The 23327-nt window shown below is 43.7% G+C and overlaps 1 protein-coding gene across 1 annotated transcript in view; it reads left to right on the forward strand.

The window, feature by feature from the left end:
• BARD1 (BRCA1 associated RING domain 1) overlaps positions 1 to 6510 on the forward strand; it is a 56768-nt gene extending 50258 nt beyond the window's left edge. Inside the window, 4 exon segments of the mRNA XM_044303735.1 lie at positions 795 to 927; positions 1151 to 1243; positions 3611 to 3708; positions 5938 to 6510. Coding sequence (XP_044159670.1) covers positions 795 to 927; positions 1151 to 1243; positions 3611 to 3708; positions 5938 to 6273 — 660 coding nt within the window. The 3' untranslated portion in view covers positions 6274 to 6510.
• The last annotated feature ends 16817 nt before the right edge of the window (positions 6511 to 23327 follow it).

The raw sequence follows: 23327 nt of genomic DNA on the forward strand, positions 1-23327 counted from the left end.
GGGGTGAGCCGCTGTATCTTCTATATTTTCATTTTCGCGGTACATGGTCTAGTTGCAGCTCAGCCCCTTTAAAATGTATGGGGCTGAGCTGCAATACCAAGCACAACCACTATACGATTTACGGTGCTGAACTTGGTGAGCTTCCGGGAGCCCGTCACACTCGCCAGAGTTCTGGTGAGCACCGCAGGCTTCCTGAAACAGCTGATTGGTAGGGCTTCTGGGACTCGGACACCCGCCGATGTAATAATATCCTGAGGATAGGTTATCATTATCATTTCCTGGGTAACCCCTATAACCTTATAAAATGAGAGTTCTGCTTTAAGAAGTGATGCCATACTCCACGGATCTTCAGTCGCTTTATGATGAGAGGGGGTCTTACCTCTGGGACCAGCTGATCATGAGATCGAAGCATGGGAAGCCGTTTTCTGCAGTTTCTATGCACAGAGCAGCTGAAGCATGGCTCCATTAGGCAGGAGGGGCGCTATGAAATGAAAAAACTCTGGTGCCAAAGTGGGAGAGAGGCACCAGAGAGGAGAAAGTCACTGCCAGACTCCATGGATTATCTCCAAGGAGAACAAAATGATTGGGCAAAAAAATCTATTTACCAGATCTTTCTCTTCCCCAACACAACCAGTCATGGGGAGTCGGGAGCTCCTCCTATAAATGATGTGCTAATGTGCTTTTTTTTTTTTTTTTTTTTTTTTTGTTTACCATGATTTTTTGGTGGATTGGTGGTTATCTTACAGGAAGCCATGTGATTATAATGGTGTATTTTTACGTTCTCTACTTCACAGCCAAAGGTAGCCCAGTGCAGAGAAGGATCCCTCATCATTTTAGCAAGCGGTTTGTCTACCTCTCAGAGAACTGATCTCAACAAGCTTGTGTCATTATTCAAGGCAGAAATTTGTACCAACTACAGCAGCTCAGGTAGGTGCCCGGCATGTGTTATAGTAGCAGAAGATCATTCCTCATTTTACTTGAAGTAATTTATTTTCATTGCTTTGTGCTGTACATTGGCAGGTATCTGTTTTAGATTTGAGAAAGTAGTAGTGTAATGTGGTGAGCATGGAACCCTATCCTTCAATAGTAGGTCCAGAAAAGATTAGTTTTGCTAAATCCTAAAACTGTTGCTTGTCTCCTTGATTATTAGTTACTCACATTATAGTTGGAGAAGAACCTATGCTACGTACCATGAAGTGCATGATGGGAATATTATCTGGATGCTGGATCCTCCGATGTGCTTGTAAGTGTGAAGTCCTACACCCCAGTGAGAATAATTGTGAAGTAGCGTGTGGCATGATGTGCAGCGTATTTCTAGACATACAATAACCCAATTGCCATTTGTATCTTCTAGCATCCTTGTGACTTTCACTATGTCATATTGGGGTGGGGGGCCATCATTGAAATGAATGAGTCCACATCAATACACAAACAATGCAGATCGGATGTGGACCAAAAATACGGTCATCTGATTGAGGCCTAAATCCAGACCACCAGGCAGCCAAATCCATTAGTGACCTAGTGGGTCCTACTAGGCTGGTATGGCAAAGACAACCTTTTCTTAATGGGGTTGACCGGGTTCAGAGCTGAACCTGGACACTATCCCCATTTTCACCCAGGCAGCCCCCCTGACAAGAGCATCGGCAGCCATTTTCCAGGGCAAAGGCTTTTTCTGAAGTTCAGGTGACGAACCGGGCTCTCCTTAGGGCTGGCAGGCGGAAGCTTCCGCCCAGCAGTGAGCCCGGTGACGTCACCGGCACTGATGGGCGGGCTTTAGCGGCTAGGGCAGCGCTAAAGCCCGCCCATCAGAGCCGGTGACATCACCGAACACACTGCTGGGCGGAAGATCCCTTGCCCTGTGCGATCCAGCGCAGGGCAAGGGAGAGCATCGGAGCATGAAATTTAAAAGATGACTGCCTCTGCCACCCCCAGAAATCAGCTGTTGTGCCAGCAGAAGCTCCCGTAATATGGTGGCTGCTCCTACTTAGGGGTTCTTCTCAGATGGGGGTTCTCCTCTATGATGTCCATATACTCTAAGGAAGCATACAGATGTCTTTGGATCAACTCCTGCTAGCGCTTCTGTTTAAAGGCTATGGTCCCCTTCGGGTCCATATTCTTTAGGATTGCATCTTACTCCTTTTGGGCTAAACATTTTTATTTATTTAATTTTCAACCATTTTTGAGATGCTGTTCAAACAAACAGATTTTTAACCCTATATCACTTCTCAGTCCTTTCATCTGACAGCTCACATGTAGCTCTTATCTCTAATCTCCTGACCTCATTATTATTATCAGTTTTATAAGAGTTAACCTATTCTAAATGTTTTATGAGGTCAGGAGATCAGAGATAAGACTTCTCATTCCCGTCAGCTGACGGCTCATGAAAAGTGAAACTCTGCAAACAGACTGATTTTTAAACCCTGTAACTCAAAAACGGCTGAAAATTTTTAATAAAGACCTTATGAAAAAAAGATTTTTAGCCTAAAATTAGTAGAATGCAAACATAAAAATAGTCTTTAAGTGTACATAAGCTACATTGCAATAAAATAGGTTTCGTACTTGTAGATTGCTAAGTGAACAAAGTGTGGCATTTACACCTCCTAATACAAGGTCCTCTTGATTACTTCTTACTGTACACAGATGCCTGTACAGAAATGCGCTCTGTCGATTTTCCTCTGATCATCCACTGGATGTTGCATAAATGTCTATCGTATGAGAACCCCTTTAAGAATGCAGCATCTCGCCAGTCTCTGTTCATTAGTATTTCCACTGATTGTGTATTAGGCAGTTTTATAGATTCATGTTACCTGAGATAGTACTTACACTAGAGCAGGATCATACTTGTCTATCCAGTAACAGCTAGCTAAATGTTCACAGTGCAGTCAGCTTCTCAAATGAGCGCTCTGACTGTGGGGATCTCAATTACTTCAGGATATACTGCTAAGTTTTAATGACTTTGGAGACTCCGTACCTCTAAATGGAGCCCAGTAGAGAACCATTAACTACCCGTATATTTATGCAAAATGCTTAAAGCCAACACATTAGCTGGGTACAATGCTGTGTTTTAATCACTTGTAGGTTTTCAGCACACAGTATCCCAGTTCACGCTTAGTGTGTGTGTTGAATCCTGATCTCCTTGTTTGGTATATGTGGCATGCTCAGACACTGGCGTATACAGGTGAAACTCTAAAAATTCGAATATCGTGCAAAAGTCCATTTATTTCAGTAATGCAACTTAAAAGGAATTGCATTAATGCCGCTTAAAATTCGAATTTTGTGAAAAGGTTCACTATTCTCAAATCAAAGTGTCACACTCTAGTCAGCTGATTAGTCCATACCCCCTGAGCAAAGGGGACCTCAAAATTGTGACTTTGGGGTGTCATAAGCTATAAGCCATAATCATCCAAATTATAACAAATAAAGGCTTGAAATATCTCGCCTTGCATATAATGAGTCTATCTCATATGTTAGTTTCACCTTTTAAGTTGGATTACTGAAATAAATGAACTTTGCACGATATTCAAATTTTTTGAGTTTCACCTGTATACTCCTGTATTTGCATTTTGTAAGAACATTACACGATTCATAAACTGTGCCTCTTGTGTTTCAGGGCTAAAGACATGCCTGGAGACAAAGAGACGAGAGCCAGAAGAACTTCATGAAGTAGCCGGCGGGCCTCACCGAGCTCGGCTCAACAGAGAACAGATGGTAAATTTTTAGTCTCATTCACGTCTCTAAAATCAGAAACTCTTACTTGAGAGGGGAAATGTAATCTTTTCTGTAAGTCGAGAGTGTTCCTGCTGGCTTCGGTATTACTATTGCGGTACTGAGATCATATGGGCACAACTGCACAGTAATACACCAGGAGTGATCATGGAAGCGTGACTGCGGACTATAACCACACTACAGTGTTGATCCCTAACCCTTTGATCACATCACAGGACAACTGTGTGATATAATTTGTGTCCATCTCTTTATTTAGGAAGGCAATTCGGGATTGATTGAAGGACCCCAGGGCTATATTTTCCTAATTCATGTGGTTAGAGCATAGTTGGGTATGCCATAATAACCGCCTGTAACCTACATGGCAGATAGACATATAACAATAAAATAAGAACTTCTGAACTTCCTTAATTTACATGTGGTCCCTGCTAACCATTACAGAGTTAAAGGGCATCTGTCGGCAGATTTGTCCCTATGGAGCTGGCTGACCTGTTACATGTGCACTTGGCAGCTAAAGGCATCTGTGTTGGTCTCATGTACATATGTGCCGCATTGATTATAAAAATGAACTTTTAATATATGCAAATGATCCTCTAGGAGCAACGGGGGCGTTACTGTTACACCTAGAGGCTCTGCTCTCTCTGCAACTGCTGTGTCCTCTGCACTTTGACAGGACCAGGCAGTGTAAACGTAATTATGTCTGGCACTGTCAATCAAAGTGCAGAGGGCGTGATAGTTGTTGAGAGAGCTGAACCTTGAGTAACAACAGTAACGCCCCCGTTGCTCTTAGAGGATCATTTGCATACATTAAAATGTCATTTTCCCCAGCAATGCGGACATGTAGGAACATGGGACCAACACAGATGCCTTCAGCTGCCAAGTGCACATGTAACAGGTCAGCCAGTGTCATAGCTACAAATCTGCTGACAGATGCCCTTTAAGACCTTGCACAATTCCTTGCTCCCAGTGTTGTGAATGAGTTAGCAATTTACTGAAGGGGTGGGCTGCTCTTCAAATTTCCTATAAGTGTAGGTATATTTTTGAGTTGGAGAACCCCCTGTCCATATGCTGTGTTAGGGATGCTTGGGGTTGCCCTATATTAGAAAAACAACAACCCTCCATGTGCTAACTGTTTGTCCAAACTGTAATAAATCAAACAAATCCGGGCAGGTCTGATTAACCACTTAATTACCGGAGTGTTTATTCCCCTTCCTTACCAGGCCAGTTTTTCAGTTGTAGCAATGCGTCTATCTAACTGCAAATAACTGATGAATTTGTGAGCCAGCCTACATGTATTTGATGTTATTTTTCTTGGGACACCTTAGACCTTTCTTTTGTTCCATTAGATAATTAATATAATATAAAAAATATATATTTTGAAAATTACGATTTTTTTTTTTTTCTGTTTCTTATAAATTTTTTCTTCTAACTATGACAAACGGTTTCAAGACAAAACATTTCTGAAACCATTCCCGTACGCTTGTACCCTGAAAATGGACGCTATTAATGTAATTTATTCACTGGTTGGGCCCGCCGCAAGACTTGACTGGAGCGCATTTTGGATTTTGGCGGCCTATTTTTCTATTGCTGGTTCTATAGCACCGTCCTGCCAGAAAAATCTTGTACAGCGACCAAATGCTACAAGTCCCTTCAAAAGTGACTTTTTGTATGTTATTCATCTTGGGGAAATTTCATTTTTAAAGCCAGCAGGTGGCGCTCTTACATAAGAAAAAGCGCCCCCTAACGGCTTTCAGGTTCTGCAATGTAATACACGCGTGTAGCAGAGTGCTTCAAGTGTGTATTACTGCCTGACCGTACTAGCTGGCCACGGCACACCTCCCTGTGACAGCGTGGTCACAGTGATCTGCGGCAGCCCGGGCCGCCAGCAGATCGCAATGTAACCCGACTCTTTTATACATCGGGTTACTGATAAGAGCCTACCGCTGCGACGTAGAAAGTTGTGCGGCGGTAGGCAGGTGATTAAACAGAATGGCGGGTTGAAGGCCCTCATCCAAATGTGGCTATCTTTAGAAGCAGACTTAAAGGGGATGGCCAATTTCATAAATCTACGGGCTTTAGCATGGCCAACCCCAAGCACCCTCATTTCTTAGCACAGCCCCACGGTTCAGTGTTCCCCACTGCCCATGGATTCTCCTCTCAGTAGGTGTCTGAGTGATTTCATTACATCTTTGGTTTATGTTGTGTCTTACTTAGCTGCCAAGCCTGTTGGACGGATGTCATTTTTATTTCCTTGGATGTTTCAAAGAACACAGAAAGGAAGACCTAATTGAACTGGTCAAAGCTGCTGGCGGCCAAATCCTAATTCGCCAACCAAAACCGGATAGTGATGTGACGCAAACTATCAACACCGTAGCATACCATGCAGATGCCGAGTCTGACCAGAGATTCTGTACACAATACATCATCTACGATAAGTCTTCCAAATTCATCCCGGGCAGGGTGCGCCAAGGGAAAGTTTGGTTTGCCCCCTCAAGTTGGCTGATTGAATGTATCACCAGCTTTCACCTGCTGCCAGTGCCTCAAACGTAATATATCCTGGGACATTCAAGATATCCTGAAGATACAGCATTTGTTTAGACCTGCTGCCATTCTATATGCTTTAGTTGGCTGTATTATTCTTTTATCTTCATTAACAGAGCTGCTTTTTTTCCCTCATTTGACGTGTTTTTCCGTTTTTCTGTTCTCTTTCAAATGCCTACCATTTGTTGTCTGTCCATTCTTGTCTCCAACTATCGTTTGTTAACAATAAAATAAAACGTGCCTATGTGCAAGTATATGAACCATTGTCTTTAGAGGATTGAATGATTACAGACATTGTCACTAGGATATGCCATCAGTGTCTGATCAGTGGGGGTCAAACTGATTCATATATTTTATATACACATTCAGAATCGATTAGAAAAACCTCCTTATGAGATCGGAAGCGATCGGAGGATATGTGAAACCTAAAGGTCTCCCATGCCTGGTAGAGGTTGTTTCTATCACAAGAGCCGACATCAGGTAGTACAGGTGTACTTTATTTCTAATTTATTACCTAGAACATTCCCGTCAATTTATTGTATTTTATATCACATTTATCTTTCTATACTGTTTAATGGAAATCTGTCACCAGCGTCATCTGTATCCAACAGTTTGCATAGCACATAGATGTCGTTCACCTGATTAAAGCGCTATTTTTCTTTTGTTGATCCAAGGCTCCGTTCCCGAGTTATGATACTTTTTCTTAATATGCAAATTAGGCCTTTGGTGCAATGAGGGCATCAGCATTGCCCTTGTTGCACCCAAGATCCTCTCCTTTCTGTGGCTTTGAGTGACAGTGGTAAAGCAGCCAAGGAAGGGTTGGCCCCAGAGCTTAGGCGCAACAAGAGAAACGGTGATGCCCTCAGGTGAACCACTGCTAGCTTTGGCACTCCAGCTGTGGTGAAACTACGACTCCCAGCATGCACACTTGCTTGGCTGTTCTCCTAAATCCAGTAAAGAAAGGAAATGGAGCATGCTGGGAGTTGTAGTTTCACCACAGCTGGAGTGACGAAAGGTTGCTGACCCCTGGTCTATGGGAACAGCTGGATAGGGAGGTCGCTGGTGACAGATTCCCTTTAAATGAAGATTAAATACTGATATTTCTGCATATGTTAAAAAAATATATATAAAAATACAAAAAACGACTTAACGGGAGGTGCCTTTACTTTTTCACATGACTATATCAATAGAAACAACTTGGACTGAGAAAAAGTTACACAAATTAGTACATTACAGAAATACGTTGAACGTTTGTTCACATGGGGCATTTTGATTTCCGAAATTTCCTGTGGCTGGAAAATCACTTCCATGAATGTGAATGGCGCTGCAGCATGTGCTGGGATCTCTGCAAGCTTCATTCAGAGCGATCGGGCAAATCTGTGAAAATGTTTATCTTAAGTGTAAAATAAATTGCACATATTCCTGCAATCTTCATTTATTCATTCGTTTTCAGGGCCCCCATGCTCCTAGTTTTAGACTTTTCTCATGTGGACATCCCCCCCCCCCCCCCCCCAAGTAATATATGCTGGATCTGTGTGTCCAGGATCCTGCTGCCTTCCTCCTGTGTGCTTCCTTCCCGTCTACAGCCCTTATGAGCTGCCCTCCTTGATTCTCTATCCCCTTTCAACATAGCAGAATGTTGTATCTCGAGCACTGACAGAACTGGATTTATGTCCGATTCGGGAGCATTAGTAGCTTGGTTAAAGGGCATCTGTCAGTAGTTTTGTACCTATGACACTGGCTGACCTGTTATATGTGCACTTGGCGGCTGAAGACATCTGTGTTGTTCCGTGTTGCATTGCTGAGAAAAATGATGTGTTAATATATGCAAATGAGCCTCTAGGAGCAATGGGGGCGTTGTCATTACACCTAGAGCCTCAGCTCTCTCTGCACCTGCCGAGCCTTCTGTACTTTGATTGACAGGACCAGGTAGTGAAAACATTATCATGTCTGGCCCTGTCAAAGTGCAGAGGGCGCAGTATTTGCAGAGAGAGCAGAGCCTCTAGGTGTAACAGCAACGCCCTTGTTGCTCCTAGAGGCTCATTTGCATATATTAAAACATAATTTTTCTCAGCAATGCAGGCACATATGAACACGGGACCAACACAGATGCCTTCACCTGCCAAGCGCACATGTAACAGGTCAGCCAGTGTCATAGGTACAAATCCACTTACAGATTCCCTTCTGCAGTCGCATAATGGTAGGGCATCTTTAATGAATGTTTAGAAAGTTGCTTAATTTAGCTTTTAGGAAGCAAATGAACAATAAAAAAATAAATTAAATCAGTGCAATGGTGACCATAGCATTTAACTCCTATTTCTCAAAGAACAGACACAGTGTAGATAATGAAAATAAATCCATCACTACAAGTGAACCCACCAAGTGCGGTAAAAATTGCGATCACGTTCAGTTTTTATTGCGCGGGTGCAATGCGATTTAATGCGTCTTGCACGCGCGTGATAAAAAACTGAAGGTACACAAACAACATCTCTTAGCAACCATCCGTGAAAAACACACTTGCTTGCGGATGCGATGCGATTTTCACACAGCCCTATTCACTTCTATGGGGCCATAGAACATGCTGCGATTTTCTTGCAACGCACAAGTGACGCGTGAAAACCAACGCACATGTACACAGCTCCCTTGAAATAAATGGGTCCGGATTCCGTGCGGGCGCAACGCGTTCGTATCACACATTGCAACCGCACGGAATACTCATTCGTCTGCAAGGGGCCTTAAGCTCCCAAAGAATTGGTTAAAACAAGACAACAGGCTGCAAAACATTGTCACATTACCGTTTATTTTATTGGAGAAAGAGACGCTGGGAAACATGCTCAAAAATACAAAATGTACGTAAATATGATGGACACGGTGAGATTTTTTTTATCAAAACTAATGCAAGGCAACAAGCAATCTGATTTTTTTCCTACTCCACCTTTCCATGTCACCCCTTTATATGTATTGTAGCACAGCAAAATACGCACTGATTTATGAATCTCTAAATGTGATGTAATTAGCTATTTCTGCGTTTAGCCTGGCGTCTTAGACCCAATCCAGACATTAGGTAAAAAGAATTTAAATTGCAAGATGAACCTTTGTGTGTAGTATATTATTGGTACTCATTATCACTAGCACATTATTAGCCAAAACTACAACTAATTTCCTTTATTAGAGAAATATGGCCTTCGTGATTGTGTGCAAACAGGGAGAGTGATATGCATACTAAATAGGGGGTTAGGGTTTTCTGCTGGTAAATTCTGCTTCCATTAAAGGTAAGAATAGGCGTACTGTCATTTTTAGGCTACATGCACACGAACGTTAGGGCTCCATGCCCGTGCTGCGGACCGCAAATTGCGCTCCGTATTGCACGGACACACCGCGGGGCAGCCGCATGCGCATCGCAGACCCATTCACTTGAATGGAGTCCGCGATCTGCATCCGACAGTCCACACCCCAAAAAAGTAGTGCATGCGCTTCTTTTTTGCGGTGCTGAGGCACGCCCAAAAACACCACAGAAGCACTCCGTAGTGCTTCTGTGGGGTTCCGATCCGTGCCTCCGTTCCGCATCTCCATGATTTCGGACCCGTTCAAGTGAATGGGTCCGCAATCCGTGATGTGGAATGCACATGGCTGGTGCCCGTGTATTGCAGACACGCTGTATGCGGGCCGCAATACCGCCACAGGAGGCACGCGGTCGTGTGCATGTAGCCTTATTTTCATAATCGCCACTGACGTTTGACTGAAAACACACAGGAGGAATGTAGCATCAGATTTACGCTAGTTTACTAGTGTGAAAAAGTCGCAAATCTTGCTGCCACATTTGATCAAAAAAAGTTACTTTTTGCATTTTTTTACACTTCTGTTGAGGCTTTTCACCAGTGATGGTCAGTTCGCCAGCAAACACATGCGGGCTCCCATCTTGACTCACCCGTCCGACGATGCACAGGTAAGCCCTTACCTGTGCCGGGAGCCGGTCTGAAATAAATGCGGTCACCGGGAGCAGGCAGTTCTGAGAACAGCCCGATGAAGGCCCCCGGCGGCTGTTCTCGGAACTGCCTGCTCCCGGTGACCGCATTTAATTTCAGACTGGCACAGGTAAGGGCTTACCTGTGCATCGCCGGACGGGTGAGTCAAGATGGCAGCCCGCATGTGTTCGCTGGCGAACACTGCGAACTGACCATCACTGCTTTTAACAAGCAATGAGAGAAGTGGGAAACTGCAGATTTACTAGAATTTGTCACACGGCCTACATAATAGCTGGAATCTTTGCCTGCATTTTTGTTTTTGTCTGGACAGGGAAAAGATGTGCCAAATTTATTAAAGGGGATATCCCATGACTAATGTAAAAAATAAAAAATCAGACATCATACAGTACATGGTAACCTCTTTCTAACAAAGCTAGAACCAGCCCTGTACCTCACATGGGTCCAGAGATCTCCCCATTCATTGCTGCAGTTGCTCTGCTACATTTTTTTCAAAATGGCAGCTCAGGGGGCACGTGAAAGACGGAACTGAGCATGTAGGTCAACCTCAGTGAGCTGGACCGCAGGTGACGCTATACAGATAGATTTCAGGGAATAACTCGGTGGCTATACTACATTTTTATTTACATGCAATTGCAAAAATATTCTGATCCAGGTGCTGATTTGAAAATTGTAGAATATTTTTCATGAGACAACCCCTTTAAGAAGCATGCATCTCTTAATTTAGCCATAGCTTACACCATCAGGACGTGGTTTAAAGGGGTATTCCAGGATTGACTTTTATAAATGCACAGACCATGGCCTCTAACCCCCACCGCTGAACCTGTGAAGGTCCAGTGGGGTGGTGGAAATCTTTGCAGTCAATGCAATGAACCTGATGTCGCTGCTTCCCACAGAAGGGCACTGAAGGCATAAACAGAGGTGAACTGTGCACCTGCACGAAATTACAACCGGTGGCTCAATGACATTGGAATCAGAAGAGGCGGCAATAAGGCACCAAGTGGAGGAGCTGGGGACCACCTCTTGGGCTTTTCTTAACTAATTTGCATATGGACCTACGTTTTCCAGGGGCTCAGAATATAAACGATCAGACATAAAGGTAAGTTTAGGATACTGTGTATGTCAAAACAGGCACCAGGAACAGTTTAATGAGTGGTGACAGAAGGGCTTAAGTACATGCACACAAACCTATTTCTGTCCGTTCCATGTTTTTGTTTAGTTTTTTTGCAGCCCATATGTGGGAACCATTCACTTCAAGGGGGCTGCAAAAAAGCGGAAATTACTCCATGTGCATTCTCCGCGTGGCTGTTCTGCAAAAGAATAGAACACAGCACTGTTCTATTAGGGGCTGGCCGTTCCATTCCAGCACTTCCTTGGGCCTCCAAAAATATAGAACATGTACTATTCTTGTCCGTGTTACTAAGTATAGGACTGTTCTATTATGTCATGATTAAGGACTAAGATTTTAATGTCCGAAACGCGTAGACTATTGGTGTCATGAATATGTTTTTACCGCTGAAGAAATAAAGAAATCGTTTTGTATGGGACGCTGGATTTCTCCTCTTTTTTTTTTTTCATATTGGTATAGCCAGATCCGGGCCCTGATCCGTGCATCCCATTAAGCGAATACAGGTGAGCGTTGCATTTTTCTACTTTTGCATATGGACTGTTCTATTATGGACCAGACGTTCCGTTCTGCAAAATGCCATTTGCGGAACGCAAAAACGGCAAGGGTCATGTGCATGAGCCCTTAGAAAGTACTAGCTCTAAAGCCTCTTTCACATGGGCATCACAGATTTTGTCCAGATGCGTTGCGGGTGCATTGCGGAAAACCTGCCCGAGTAGGAACGCAATTTCAGTCAGTTTTGTCTGCGATTGCGTTCCGTTCAGTTTTTTCCGCACGAGTGCAATGCGTTTTGCGCACGCATGATAAAAAACTGAATGTGGTACCCAGACCCGAACCCGGACTTCTTCACTGAAGTTCGGGTTTGGGTTAGGTGTTCTGTAGATTTTATCATTTTCCCTTTTAACATGGTTATAATGGAAAATAATAGCATTCCTTAATACAGAATGGTAACTAAAATGTCCATTGAGGGGTTAAAAATAAATAAATAATTAACTCACCTTATCCACTTGATCGCGCAGCCGGGATCCTCTTATTTGTTTTTCTTGAAGGACCTGCAAAAGGACCTACTGTGACATCACGTGGTGAGCACGATAACATCAGCACAGGTCCTTTTGCAGGTCCTTCAAGAAGAACAAAGAAGAGGATCCCGGCTGCGCGATCAAGTGGATGAGGCGAGTTTATTTTATTTTTATTTTTTTAACCCCTCAATGGACATTTTAGTTAGCATTCTGTATAAAGAATGCTATTATTTTCACTTATAACCATGTTAGAAGGGAAAATAATACAGTTAATTGACTTTAATGGGGTCTGGGGTTGCTCATCCCTATTTACTAACATCATCTCCTAGCAACCATGAGTGAAAATCGCACCGCATCCGCACTTGCTTGCTGAAGCTACGCAATTTTCACGCAGCCCCATTCATTTTTATGGGACCTGTGTTGCGTGAAAAACGTAGAATATAGAACCTGCTGTGATTTACACGCAACGCACAAGTGATGCGTGAAAAACAACGCTCGTGTACACAGCCCTATTGAAGTGAATGGGTCCGGATTCAGTGCGGGTGCAATGCGTTCCCGTCACGCATTGCACCCGCGCGGAATACTCCCCCGTGTGAAAGGGGCCTAAAGGGATATGGAGTCGGTGAATTTGTATGTAGGTCTCAATTCAGGCACTCCAGGTGGTTTTTGTGTCTCCCTTGAGGTTGACACCTTCAGCCTCCCTAGTGTTGTAAGATGAAGTAGTCTTTCCTTTGATTACCTATGTGAGGACATGGGCTAAGATAAATTGAGTTTGCACTAGAGTTTTTGTCCCTGCACAGTTTCCTCCACCTCTGAGAGTAACAGACGTTATCGAAGATGGTGAACTTTTCCATCTGATGCTGCCTTGTCCATAGAACTGCTTTGGAAGTAGCCAACATCAGACTCAATATTCTCATCAAGGATCTGAAAAAAAAGATTAAAAAAAAGAAAAATGTTACATGGGGGAACAAAATTGAAAATTAAAGGGGTTATGCATATTATATATGGCTAACAGTGGGTTAAAAATAAATAACAACCCATACTCATTGATCCCCTTCCTGCTGCTCTTGGCTTCACATGCCGGAAAGGCCTGGTCAGCCGGTCACTGGCCGAGGTGGATTACAGCTTTGACCAGTGATTGGCTGATCCGGCATTTCCTGTGTGTGTCGAGCCAGGAACAGAAAGTGGAGAGCAACGGGGATCGGAGCATCTTTGGAATGGCAGAAGCAACAGACCAGTGAATGTGAGGATGCCTCATTTTTTTATTTTTAACTTGCTGAGAACCATATATAATAGATTTAATGCCTCTGGACTACCCCTTAAAACTCATACCTTTTTTTTTTACATTGGTATTCTACTATGGCCAAATATAACTGACAAGGGTACAGCCCTCAATAAAATGGGTCGCAAAAAATAAAGACACAATTCTCTTGTTTGTTTTTCAGTCGGATTAGCCGCTGATACCTGATTGGAGGAAGTACGTCACTGTGCGCATCAGAGCATAAGTAGAAAAGGCTGGGCCCTATAGCAACTTCTCTGCAACTTCCCCCACACCCCCACCTGGACCTAGTCAAAACCACCCACGCTTTACATACAATCCCCCACCCACTCAATAGTTGTGTCCCCACACAGTAGAATGTCCTCCTTGAGCCTAACACAGTAGTTGTACCCCTTTAGTGCCCCCCACATAGTAGTTATTTTCCACTTAGTATTCATGTAGTTATTCCTCCTTAGTGCCGCCACACAGTAGTTATGCCCTCTTAGTGCCCCCCACACAGCTTTATGCACCCATAGTGCTCTCCCACAGTAGTTATGCTCTCTTAATTCCCACCCAATACAGTAGTCATGACCCCTTAATGCCTTACACAGCAGTGCACCTCTTACATTAGTGAAGCCCCTGTGGTGTAAATAAAAAAACTAATACTCGCCTAGCCCCGTTCCCCTGATGAATCAAGCACATTATGCTTTCTCCAGCAGCAGGCACAGTGCAGTGACATTGCTGCGCATGCTGGGCCGAGTCCGAGAGTGCACAGACCAAGGACATGTCAAGGAATGATCCTCGGCCTGTGCGCTCTTCTACTCAGCCCATCGGGCACAATAATGCATGGGAGAGCACAGGCTGGGAAATGTTGTCCTGGCCGGAGTGAATGACAGACATAAATTACAGCTCTGCCTTCGCCTGCCAGCACACACACAAAGTAATCATTATTAGGGTTTATGCACGCAGCCGTAATTTTGGTCGCATCCGCTCCTTGGTTTTTGCTTTGATTGGAATGCAGACCCATTCATCTGAATGGCACCGCAAAAGATGTGAACAGGCTGTCTGCGTCCACACGTCCGTTCCACTGCCCTGCAAAAAAATAGAACATGTCCTATTCTTGTCCATTTTTCGGACAAAAAATGGTGCCTTGTACTTGGCCAGGATCCGTGTTTTGTGGATCCGCGATTTGTGGCCGTGTGCATGAACCCTTACTATGTGTGCCCCCTGCCACTGTGTTTCCTGTAGCACCCACTACAGTGGTAGTTTCTCCATTGGTGACGATCAGTCGTTAGATCTGCTGTGTTTGTGGCACTTGGAAAGTTCCATGTCTTTTTGGCACCTGTTGGCATTGCTTTGCTTGTTTTTTTTTTTTACATAAACTAAATTCCTTGGCATACTTGGGAAAAAATTTCCAAACGATTAGCATGGAATCAATAACCATTTATCATTGGATTGTGAACGCCTTAAGATGTTCTGAACAGATTGAGCTTTTAATGAGAGAAATCAAAGGTCTTTTATTCACTGGTCTGTGATGTTGCATTGTCTTTTATGCAGGTTACAGTGTTTCAGAATACCAATATTTGATTTTATAAGCTGAAATTTGCTCATTTAGGGATCCTATAGGCCCCTTTCACACGGGCGAGATTTCCACGCGGGTGCAATGCATGATGTGAACGCATTGCACCCGCACTGAATCCGGACCCATTCATTTCTATGGGGCTGTGCACATGGGCTGTGATTTTCACGCATCACTTGTGCGTTGTGTGAAAATCGCAGCAAGCTCTATATTCTGCGTTTTTCACAGTAACGCAGGCCCCATAGAAGTGAATGGGGCCGCGTGAAAATCGCAAGCATCCGTAAGCAAGTGCAGATGCGGTGCGATTTTCACGCATAGTTGCTAGGTGACGATCGGGATGGGGACCCGATCTGTATTATTTTCCCTTATAACATGGTTATAAGGGAAAATAATAGCATTCTGAATACAGAATGCAAAGTTAAATAGTGATGGAGGGGTTAAAAAATAACTCACCGAGTCCACCTGATCGCATAGTTGTGGATCTCTGTCTTCTTCTGTAATGTTGAGCTGCCGGCTTAGGACCTGTGGTGACGTCACATCACATGATCCCTCACCATGGTAATGGACCATGTGATGAGCACAGTGACGTCATCAAAGGTCCTATTCCTGTGCACAGCAAAGAAGTAGACAGAAGAGATGCCGGGCTGCGCCATCAAGTGAATTAAGGTGAGTTTAATTATTTTTAATTTTTTTTAACCCCTCCAGCACTATTTTACCAAGCATTCTGTATTAAGGATGCTATTATTTTCCCTTATAAGGGAAAATAATACAATCTACAGAACACCTAACCCAAACGCAAACTTCTGTGAAGAAGTTCGGGTTTGGGTACCAAACATGCCGATTTTTCTCACGCCCATGCAAAACGCATTACAATGTTTTGCACTTGCGCGGAAAAATCGTGCATTTTCCCGCAACGCACCCGCATCTTATCCGGGCAAAAAACATGATGGCCTTACACATTTTAATTTATCGATATCACGGACTAACAATTCACAACTCCTACAATCAGTATTGGTATAAGATGATGGTTACTTTTACTATAACAGTTACATTTATTATACTTTTTCTATGACTGTCCAGTATTCCACAGTAACTTATGTATAGTTTGTATCTGGTGAACTTGGCAGCGCTCAAACATTCTACATGTGCCCTAAGCTTTTGGTGTGCACTTAGTGGCCTAATAGAAATCTTTAGATTTCCCAGAAGCGGGTGCAGCAGTTCGATCTGAGTCATATTGCTACGTAATTGGCAAATTGGAAGAGTTAGGCCCCTTTCACACGAGCAAGTTTTCCGTGCGGGTGCAAAGCGTGACGTGAACGCATTGCACCCGCACTGAATCCTGACCCATTCATTTCAATGAGTTCTGTGTTGCGTGAAAAACGCAGCATGTTCTATATTCCCCGTTTTTGACGCAGCCCTGGCCCCATAGAAGTGAATGGGGCTTCAGGGAAAAACGTATTGCATCCGCAAGCAATTGCGGAACTGATGGTTGTTTAGAGATGTTGTTTGTAAACCTTCAGTTTTTTATCACGCGCGTGAAAAACACATCAAAACGCATTGCACCCGCGCAGAAAAAACTGAACGCAATCGCAGACAAAACTGACTGAACTTGCTTGCAAAATGGTGCGAGTTTCACTGAACGCATCCAGAGCCAATCTGTCACGCTTGTGTGCATGAGGCCTAACCCTGGGTTCACACCTGAGCGTTTTACAGCGCGTTCAAACGCGCTGTAAAACGCTTAAGACATGAAAACCAATGCTTCCCCTATGGGGAAGGGTTCACACCTGGGCGTTTTACAGCGCGTACGAACGCGCTGTAAAACGCCTGACGCTCAAACAAGTACTTGAGCTTCTTTGGGGCGTTTTGACGCGCGTTTGTGGCCATAGGACACTGCAGTCAATGACACAAACGCGCGTCAAACGCGCGTTTACTATTACAAAAAACGCGCATAAAAACGCGCGACAAAAACGCGCGTAAAACGCGCGTTTGAGGAACGCTCAGGTGTGAACCCAGGGTAAGGGTGCTGGCACACAGTGCAGTTCTGACATGCAGTCAGGATGCAGTTTTTTATTGTTGCTAGCTGAAATTACTTAAATCGTTCCCACAATGCAGAACACCAGGGGTTAACAAGGCAGCTAAACTGGCTAAATTGAAAACTGCATCCTGAATGCATGTCAGAACTGCACTGTGTGCATGAGCCCTTAGTCTGGGTTCACACCTGATTGATTAGCTGTGGATTTTCTGCAGCATTTCTGCTTCTAAGGCCGAATGCACATGGCCGTGGAACCCGGACGTAAGCGGTCCGTGGTATCCCGGCCTGGCATCCTGCTGACAGCAGGAGCGCACAGCGTCATTGATTGTGCTTCATACCGCCGCTGCACTACAGTAATGCACTGGTATAGATCATACGAGTGTATTACTGTAGTGCAGCGGCGGCATGAAGCGAACGGCGTCATAGCAACCAATGACGCCGTGTGCTCCTGCTGTCAGCAGGATGCCAGGCCAGGATACCACGGACCGCGTGCACATGCTACAGATTTTGTTGCAGAAAAGCTGCAGATTAGGCTACATTCACAAGAAAGTATTTGTTTTGCGGTCCGTAAAAAAAAGGATGACGTCCGTATAGCATCAGTTTTTTTTGCAGATCCATTGTAACAATGTCTATCCTTGTCCGCAAAATGGACAAGAATAGGGCATGTTCTGTTTTTTATTTTTTTTGCGGGGCTACAGAATGGACATATGGATACGGATAGCACGCTGTGTTGTCCACATTTTTTGCGGACCCATTGAATTGATCGGGTCCACATCCTAGCCGCAAAGAACACGGAACGGACACGAAAACAAAATACGTTCGTGTGAATGTAGCGTTAGACGCAGTTTTATTCTTTCTATTGCAAAGGGTTAAATCTGCAGTATAATTTGACACGTTGCAGATTTAAAATCCGCAATATCGCAGCTTTTTTGCTGCATTTTTTATGTAGCATGTGGATGAGAATTATGAAATTCTCATCCACTGCTGGTACTGTACAACGCTGCGAATTTACTGCGCGAAAATCCACAATAGCAATTCTGCAGTTAATCAGTCACGTGTGAACCCAGACTAAAGCCTCATTCGCACGTTCGTATCCGTGCTCCAATCCGTGAGCAGGTGGTCAGTGATGCATCCATGAAGCTGTCCGTGAAGGATCCGTGTTGGGTCCGTGTGTCCGTTTTATGCTGTCCATGTTTCACTGACACTGAACAGCTGAATTTTTTTTTTCAAAGCATCTCTTCTTAATGATCCGTGAAACACGGATGGCTTCTGTGTTGCATCTGTGGTTTTCACGGACCCATAGACTATAATGGACGTGATTGATCTGTGAACACAGACAAAATAGACCATGCATCCGCGCTGAAAACACGGACTCACGGACCGTGCTAAAACACTGATGTCTGAATACACACATCAAAATGAATGGGGACGTGTGCTTTCCGTGGAGAACATGTACCGCACACGTCCGTAAAACACTGAAGTGTGAATAAGGCTTTAGACAGTCAAAAATAAATTGTAGCATTTAGTTGCGCCTCATTCTCCTATTTAGATTTTTTTTTTTTTTTGACTAATTCAGAAGTTTTCTAACTTTTGTGACTTTTTTTTTATCTATTCATGGAGGTGCGCAATTTTTTGCAAAAATAGTCTAATCTCTACTCCCCTCCAGAGCTGGTCTACTTTTCTTCATCTGTTTTGAGTAGTAAAGTGCGACTTTTTTTTTGTCTGTCCTCACCCGTTTGTTTTTTTTTTTTTTTTTTTTGTGACCCAAAAAGCCTAAAAACAGCCAAGCTTGATCAGTGATTTTTGAGGTGTTTTTGCCCATATAATGGAGGAAATTTATCAAACTGGTCTAGAGGTAAAGTGGCTTAGTTGCCCATAGCAACCAATCAGACTCCGCCTTTCAGTTATCAGAGCTTCTTTGGAAAATAAATGTTGGAATCTGATTGGTTGCTATGGACAACTAAACCAGTTTACCTTTACACCAGTTTTAATACATTTCCCCCAGTGTGTTTTGGCACCTGATGTTTCTTTTAGGCATTAGGGCTCATACACACAAACGTATTTTCTATCCGTGTCCGTTTTTTTGCAGACCGTATGCGGAGCCATTTATTTCAATGGGTCCACAAAAAATTTAATAAAACTGAAGTTACTCCGTGTGCATTCCGTTTCCGTATGTCTTTTCCGCAAAAGAATAGAACATGTCCTATTATTGTCCACATTACGGACAAGGATAGGACTGTTCTATTAGGGGCCAGCTGTTCCGTTCTGAAAAATGCGGAATGCACACAGACATCATCCGTATTTTTTACGTATCCAGTGTTTTACGGACCTGCAAAATACATACGGTCGTGTGCATGAGCGCTTACCTGCATGCCAATCTTTTAGAGCAGGGGTGCACAACCTTTTCTGGTTGGGGGCAACATTGTCAGCCTGAACCAATTCCAAGGGCCTAAAATAAAACCTAAAGGGGTATTACCAACTGAAATACTGTATTTATGGCATATTGAACACACAGTATATATCATGAATGTCTTGTTACACTTCTAGGACTCCCATCTAATGGAAGAATACATGAAACATACAAGACATAGACATATATGTCTGTTACTAGATGGTTGGGGGCCACACAGAATGGTATCGAGGGCAGCATGTGGCCCCCAGGCCGCAGGTTGTGCACTCCTGGTTTAGAGGAAAGTGTTCACCCCACGCCCCCAGCATCTCGTCATGTCACTTACTCTGGAGAGCTGCATGAGGAACAAAGCATTGATTTAAAAAAATTATAATAATAAAACCATGCAGAAAAGCCATTAAAAGCCTCCAACACACATTGCACAGCAAACTAATGGAGGTCTATGGGAGAAAATGCAGGCAATATGGAGAACGCGCCTGACCTAGTGCATGCTTGGATTTTTTTTTGTAAATGCCATTGATTCTAAAAATGCACCTCAATGGTGACAAAATGGCAAAAATGGCACTAGAAAAAAGAGCCTTTCTTGCATTTAATATTTCCCATGCGACATCTAGTACTGGCATTTTTATGCCACAAAGCACTATAAAAAAATGCACAGAAAAAGCTATGCGGAACACCAGCCGGATAGCTGATACGCTGCATAATACATCTCTGGAGAACTCATACAGAACACACCATCAACGTGCTGCACAACTAAGGGCTCTTAGACACAAACGTTGTTTGGTTCCGCATCCGAGACGCATTTTTTGCGGCTCGGATGCGGACCCATTCACTTCAATGGGGCCACAAAAGATGCGGACAGCACTCCGTGGGCTGTTCGCATCCGTTGCTCCTTTCAGTGGGACCGGGAAAAGAAAATGTCTTATTCTTGTCTGGTTTGCGGACAAGAATAGGCATTGAAGAACGCACACGGGCGGACCACAAAACACAGTGCGGTCGTGTACTTGTAGCCTAACACAAGTGCCATTCGTAGAAATGCAGCGTTTGAATGGCTGTGCATACATACATGTCTGTTCACTTGCGCATCTGGCCTCTATGGAATTAAAAATAAAACCGCCACAGAAATGGTCTAATCCATAGAAAACCGCAGAAGAGAGCTGTGATCATTACTTGCTTTGATCATTCCCATGTGCAGCGGACGAGGACTCCAGCTGCAGAGACACATAACAGGTGTCTTTATAGGAATAAGTACAACAGTTTATGCATCTCTCCCCATCCGCTTGCATTGAGAACCAGGAGCAGCTATAAAGAGTAATGAGTATGGTAATGGTTTTGTTTTCTTTTAAGTGAGTATTGAATTATTTACCAGGGATGTAACTAGCGGTGGCGGCATGGCAGTTTGGGAGGTTGTCCTGATTACAGCTTGCTCAGGGTGCTTGTGGATGACTTGACAAATGATGAAGAAAGTCATGTTGGCAAGGAAAAAGGATGATTGCAGGGTCTGCGCACCCCGGGGCTATTCATTTATCTCCTGGTCCTGCTCTGCAGAACTGAAAACTATACGACTGAACAGAAGGTAAACGCGCACGTGCATTTTATGCCGTCTGTCTCCATCGCTGTATTTGGAAAGCACAAATACAATGCAAAGAGTAGATGGAGTATTCTGTATCATGACTCCATGAGCCCCTATACATCAGGGAGCTGAGAGGAGCTCGTTAGAGAACTTTAGCCAAGCAAAGTTATAGGGGCACATTTACTAAGCCTAAAATAGTCGCAAGTTTCCTTTTTTGACAATATCTTGTCGCACTGCCAGTTTTACGCCGTCTGTGCCAGTTGGACAGGGTCGGAGTGTGAGAGCGTCGGGGGCCAGCGCCTCCAGCCCCAACAAATTTACTAACATTTACGCCTAAAAACAGGCATAAATGTTGGTGAAAAACTAGAAACTAGTTTTTACACCAGGCGCACAAACTGCCACAGATGCTCGTAATTTATGATGAGGCGCACACCTCATCCTAAATTAGTTGAATCTTACCGCAACGCAAGGGGGAGACTAAGACCAGCATAAAAATGCGGTCTTAGTAAATGTGTCCCATAGTTCATTGATACGATTGTAGACCTGCCCTTAGTTATTTATATAATGCTCAGGCATTCTTCACCACTGTGCACATCAGGCCTGGGATTCACAATCTAAGGCCTCTTTCACACATCCGTGGTGGCATCTGTGACAAGATGGTCAGTGGTTCATCTGTGAAGATGTCCGTGAAGAATCCATATTTGGTCAATTTGTATGTTTTTTTGCTCTCCATGTGTCATCCATATTCCATGGACACTGCTAGGCTGAAAATGTAATTTTCGGAGCATCTCCTAACAACAATCCATGAAAACCATGGACCAAACATGGACTTTATTTGAATTGTTTTCACAGACCATAATCACAACCAAAAACCAAAATCGCAACCAAAAATGGGGCATGCTTCCATGGTGTCGCCATGAAACCACCGTCTAGAAAACCACTTGTGTGAAGATGCACGTTAAACTCAGTGGATACGTGTGCTGTCTGCGTGATTCATGGATAAGGTGTTTCATTTTGTAATGGGAAAAAAAAATATTTAAAATTTTTTGAAGACTTTGCTTACGACCTGAGTCTAAGGCTACTTTCACACTTGCGGCAGGACAGATCCGACAGGCTGTTCACCCTGTCGGATCCGTCCTTTCGCTATTTCGCCATGGCGCCGGACCGCCGCTCCGTCCCCTTGACTATAATAGGAGCGGGGGCGGAGCTCCGGCGCAGCACGGCAGTGCACGGCGAAAGGGCGCCGGACTAAAAGTCCTGCATGTCTGACTTTTTAGTCCGATGGCCTCTCACAGCGAACTGCCGTACTGCGCCAGAGCTCCGCCCCCTCCCCATTATAGTCAATAGCGGAAGGACAGATCCGACAGGGTGAACAGCCTGTCGGATCCATCCTGCCGCAAGTGTGAAAGTACCCTCAGTGATGTAAAAGATATATATGCCAAATTTAAAGAAGATTGGATAATATTTAGAGGTTGCACACTTTGATCAGTTTTGTAAAAGTAGGCAAAAAATTAGATTTTTCAATGTTAATTACTTTTATTGGGAAAACTTAAAATAATAATAAAAGTAGACGCTAAGATTATTAGGTAGTATGATAGGCAAAACATGTGTTATATTAATCAACGACTTTTCTGTGATGCTCGACTTCCCTCAACAAGAATTGTTTTTGTTGTTCGTCCCTGACCAATTCATAAAACTTTTTTATCAGAGCAATTCCTCTTTCTGCAGTATCATCGACCACCTTAAGAGCGTTCACATGGCTTCTTAGAGAATCACTGCAGTATTCTGTCACGTTGTGGATCCCAAACAATTCAAAGAACGTCTTTGTTTTATTAGTAACGAAATGGCTCATGTCTTTTCCTCCAAAAACTAGGTTTTTACCCTCTAATCGTTTCATTTCCTTTTTCTTTGCAGGTTTGGTTTCTAAATTTGTAGTCATATTTTCCTTAACAGCCTGAGTAATACATTCGTCCAAAAAAGCCAATCCTACGTTTGTTTCTGACAGATACCAAAGGTGTCTTTTAGCAACTGTGAGAGCACTTTTTTGATGTCTGCATCTGGGTAAGTGCTCAGAAGCTGTAGC

Source organism: Bufo gargarizans, chromosome 8, assembly GCF_014858855.1.
Source record: "Bufo gargarizans isolate SCDJY-AF-19 chromosome 8, ASM1485885v1, whole genome shotgun sequence".
In the NCBI taxonomy this organism is placed as follows: domain Eukaryota; kingdom Metazoa; phylum Chordata; class Amphibia; order Anura; family Bufonidae; genus Bufo; species Bufo gargarizans.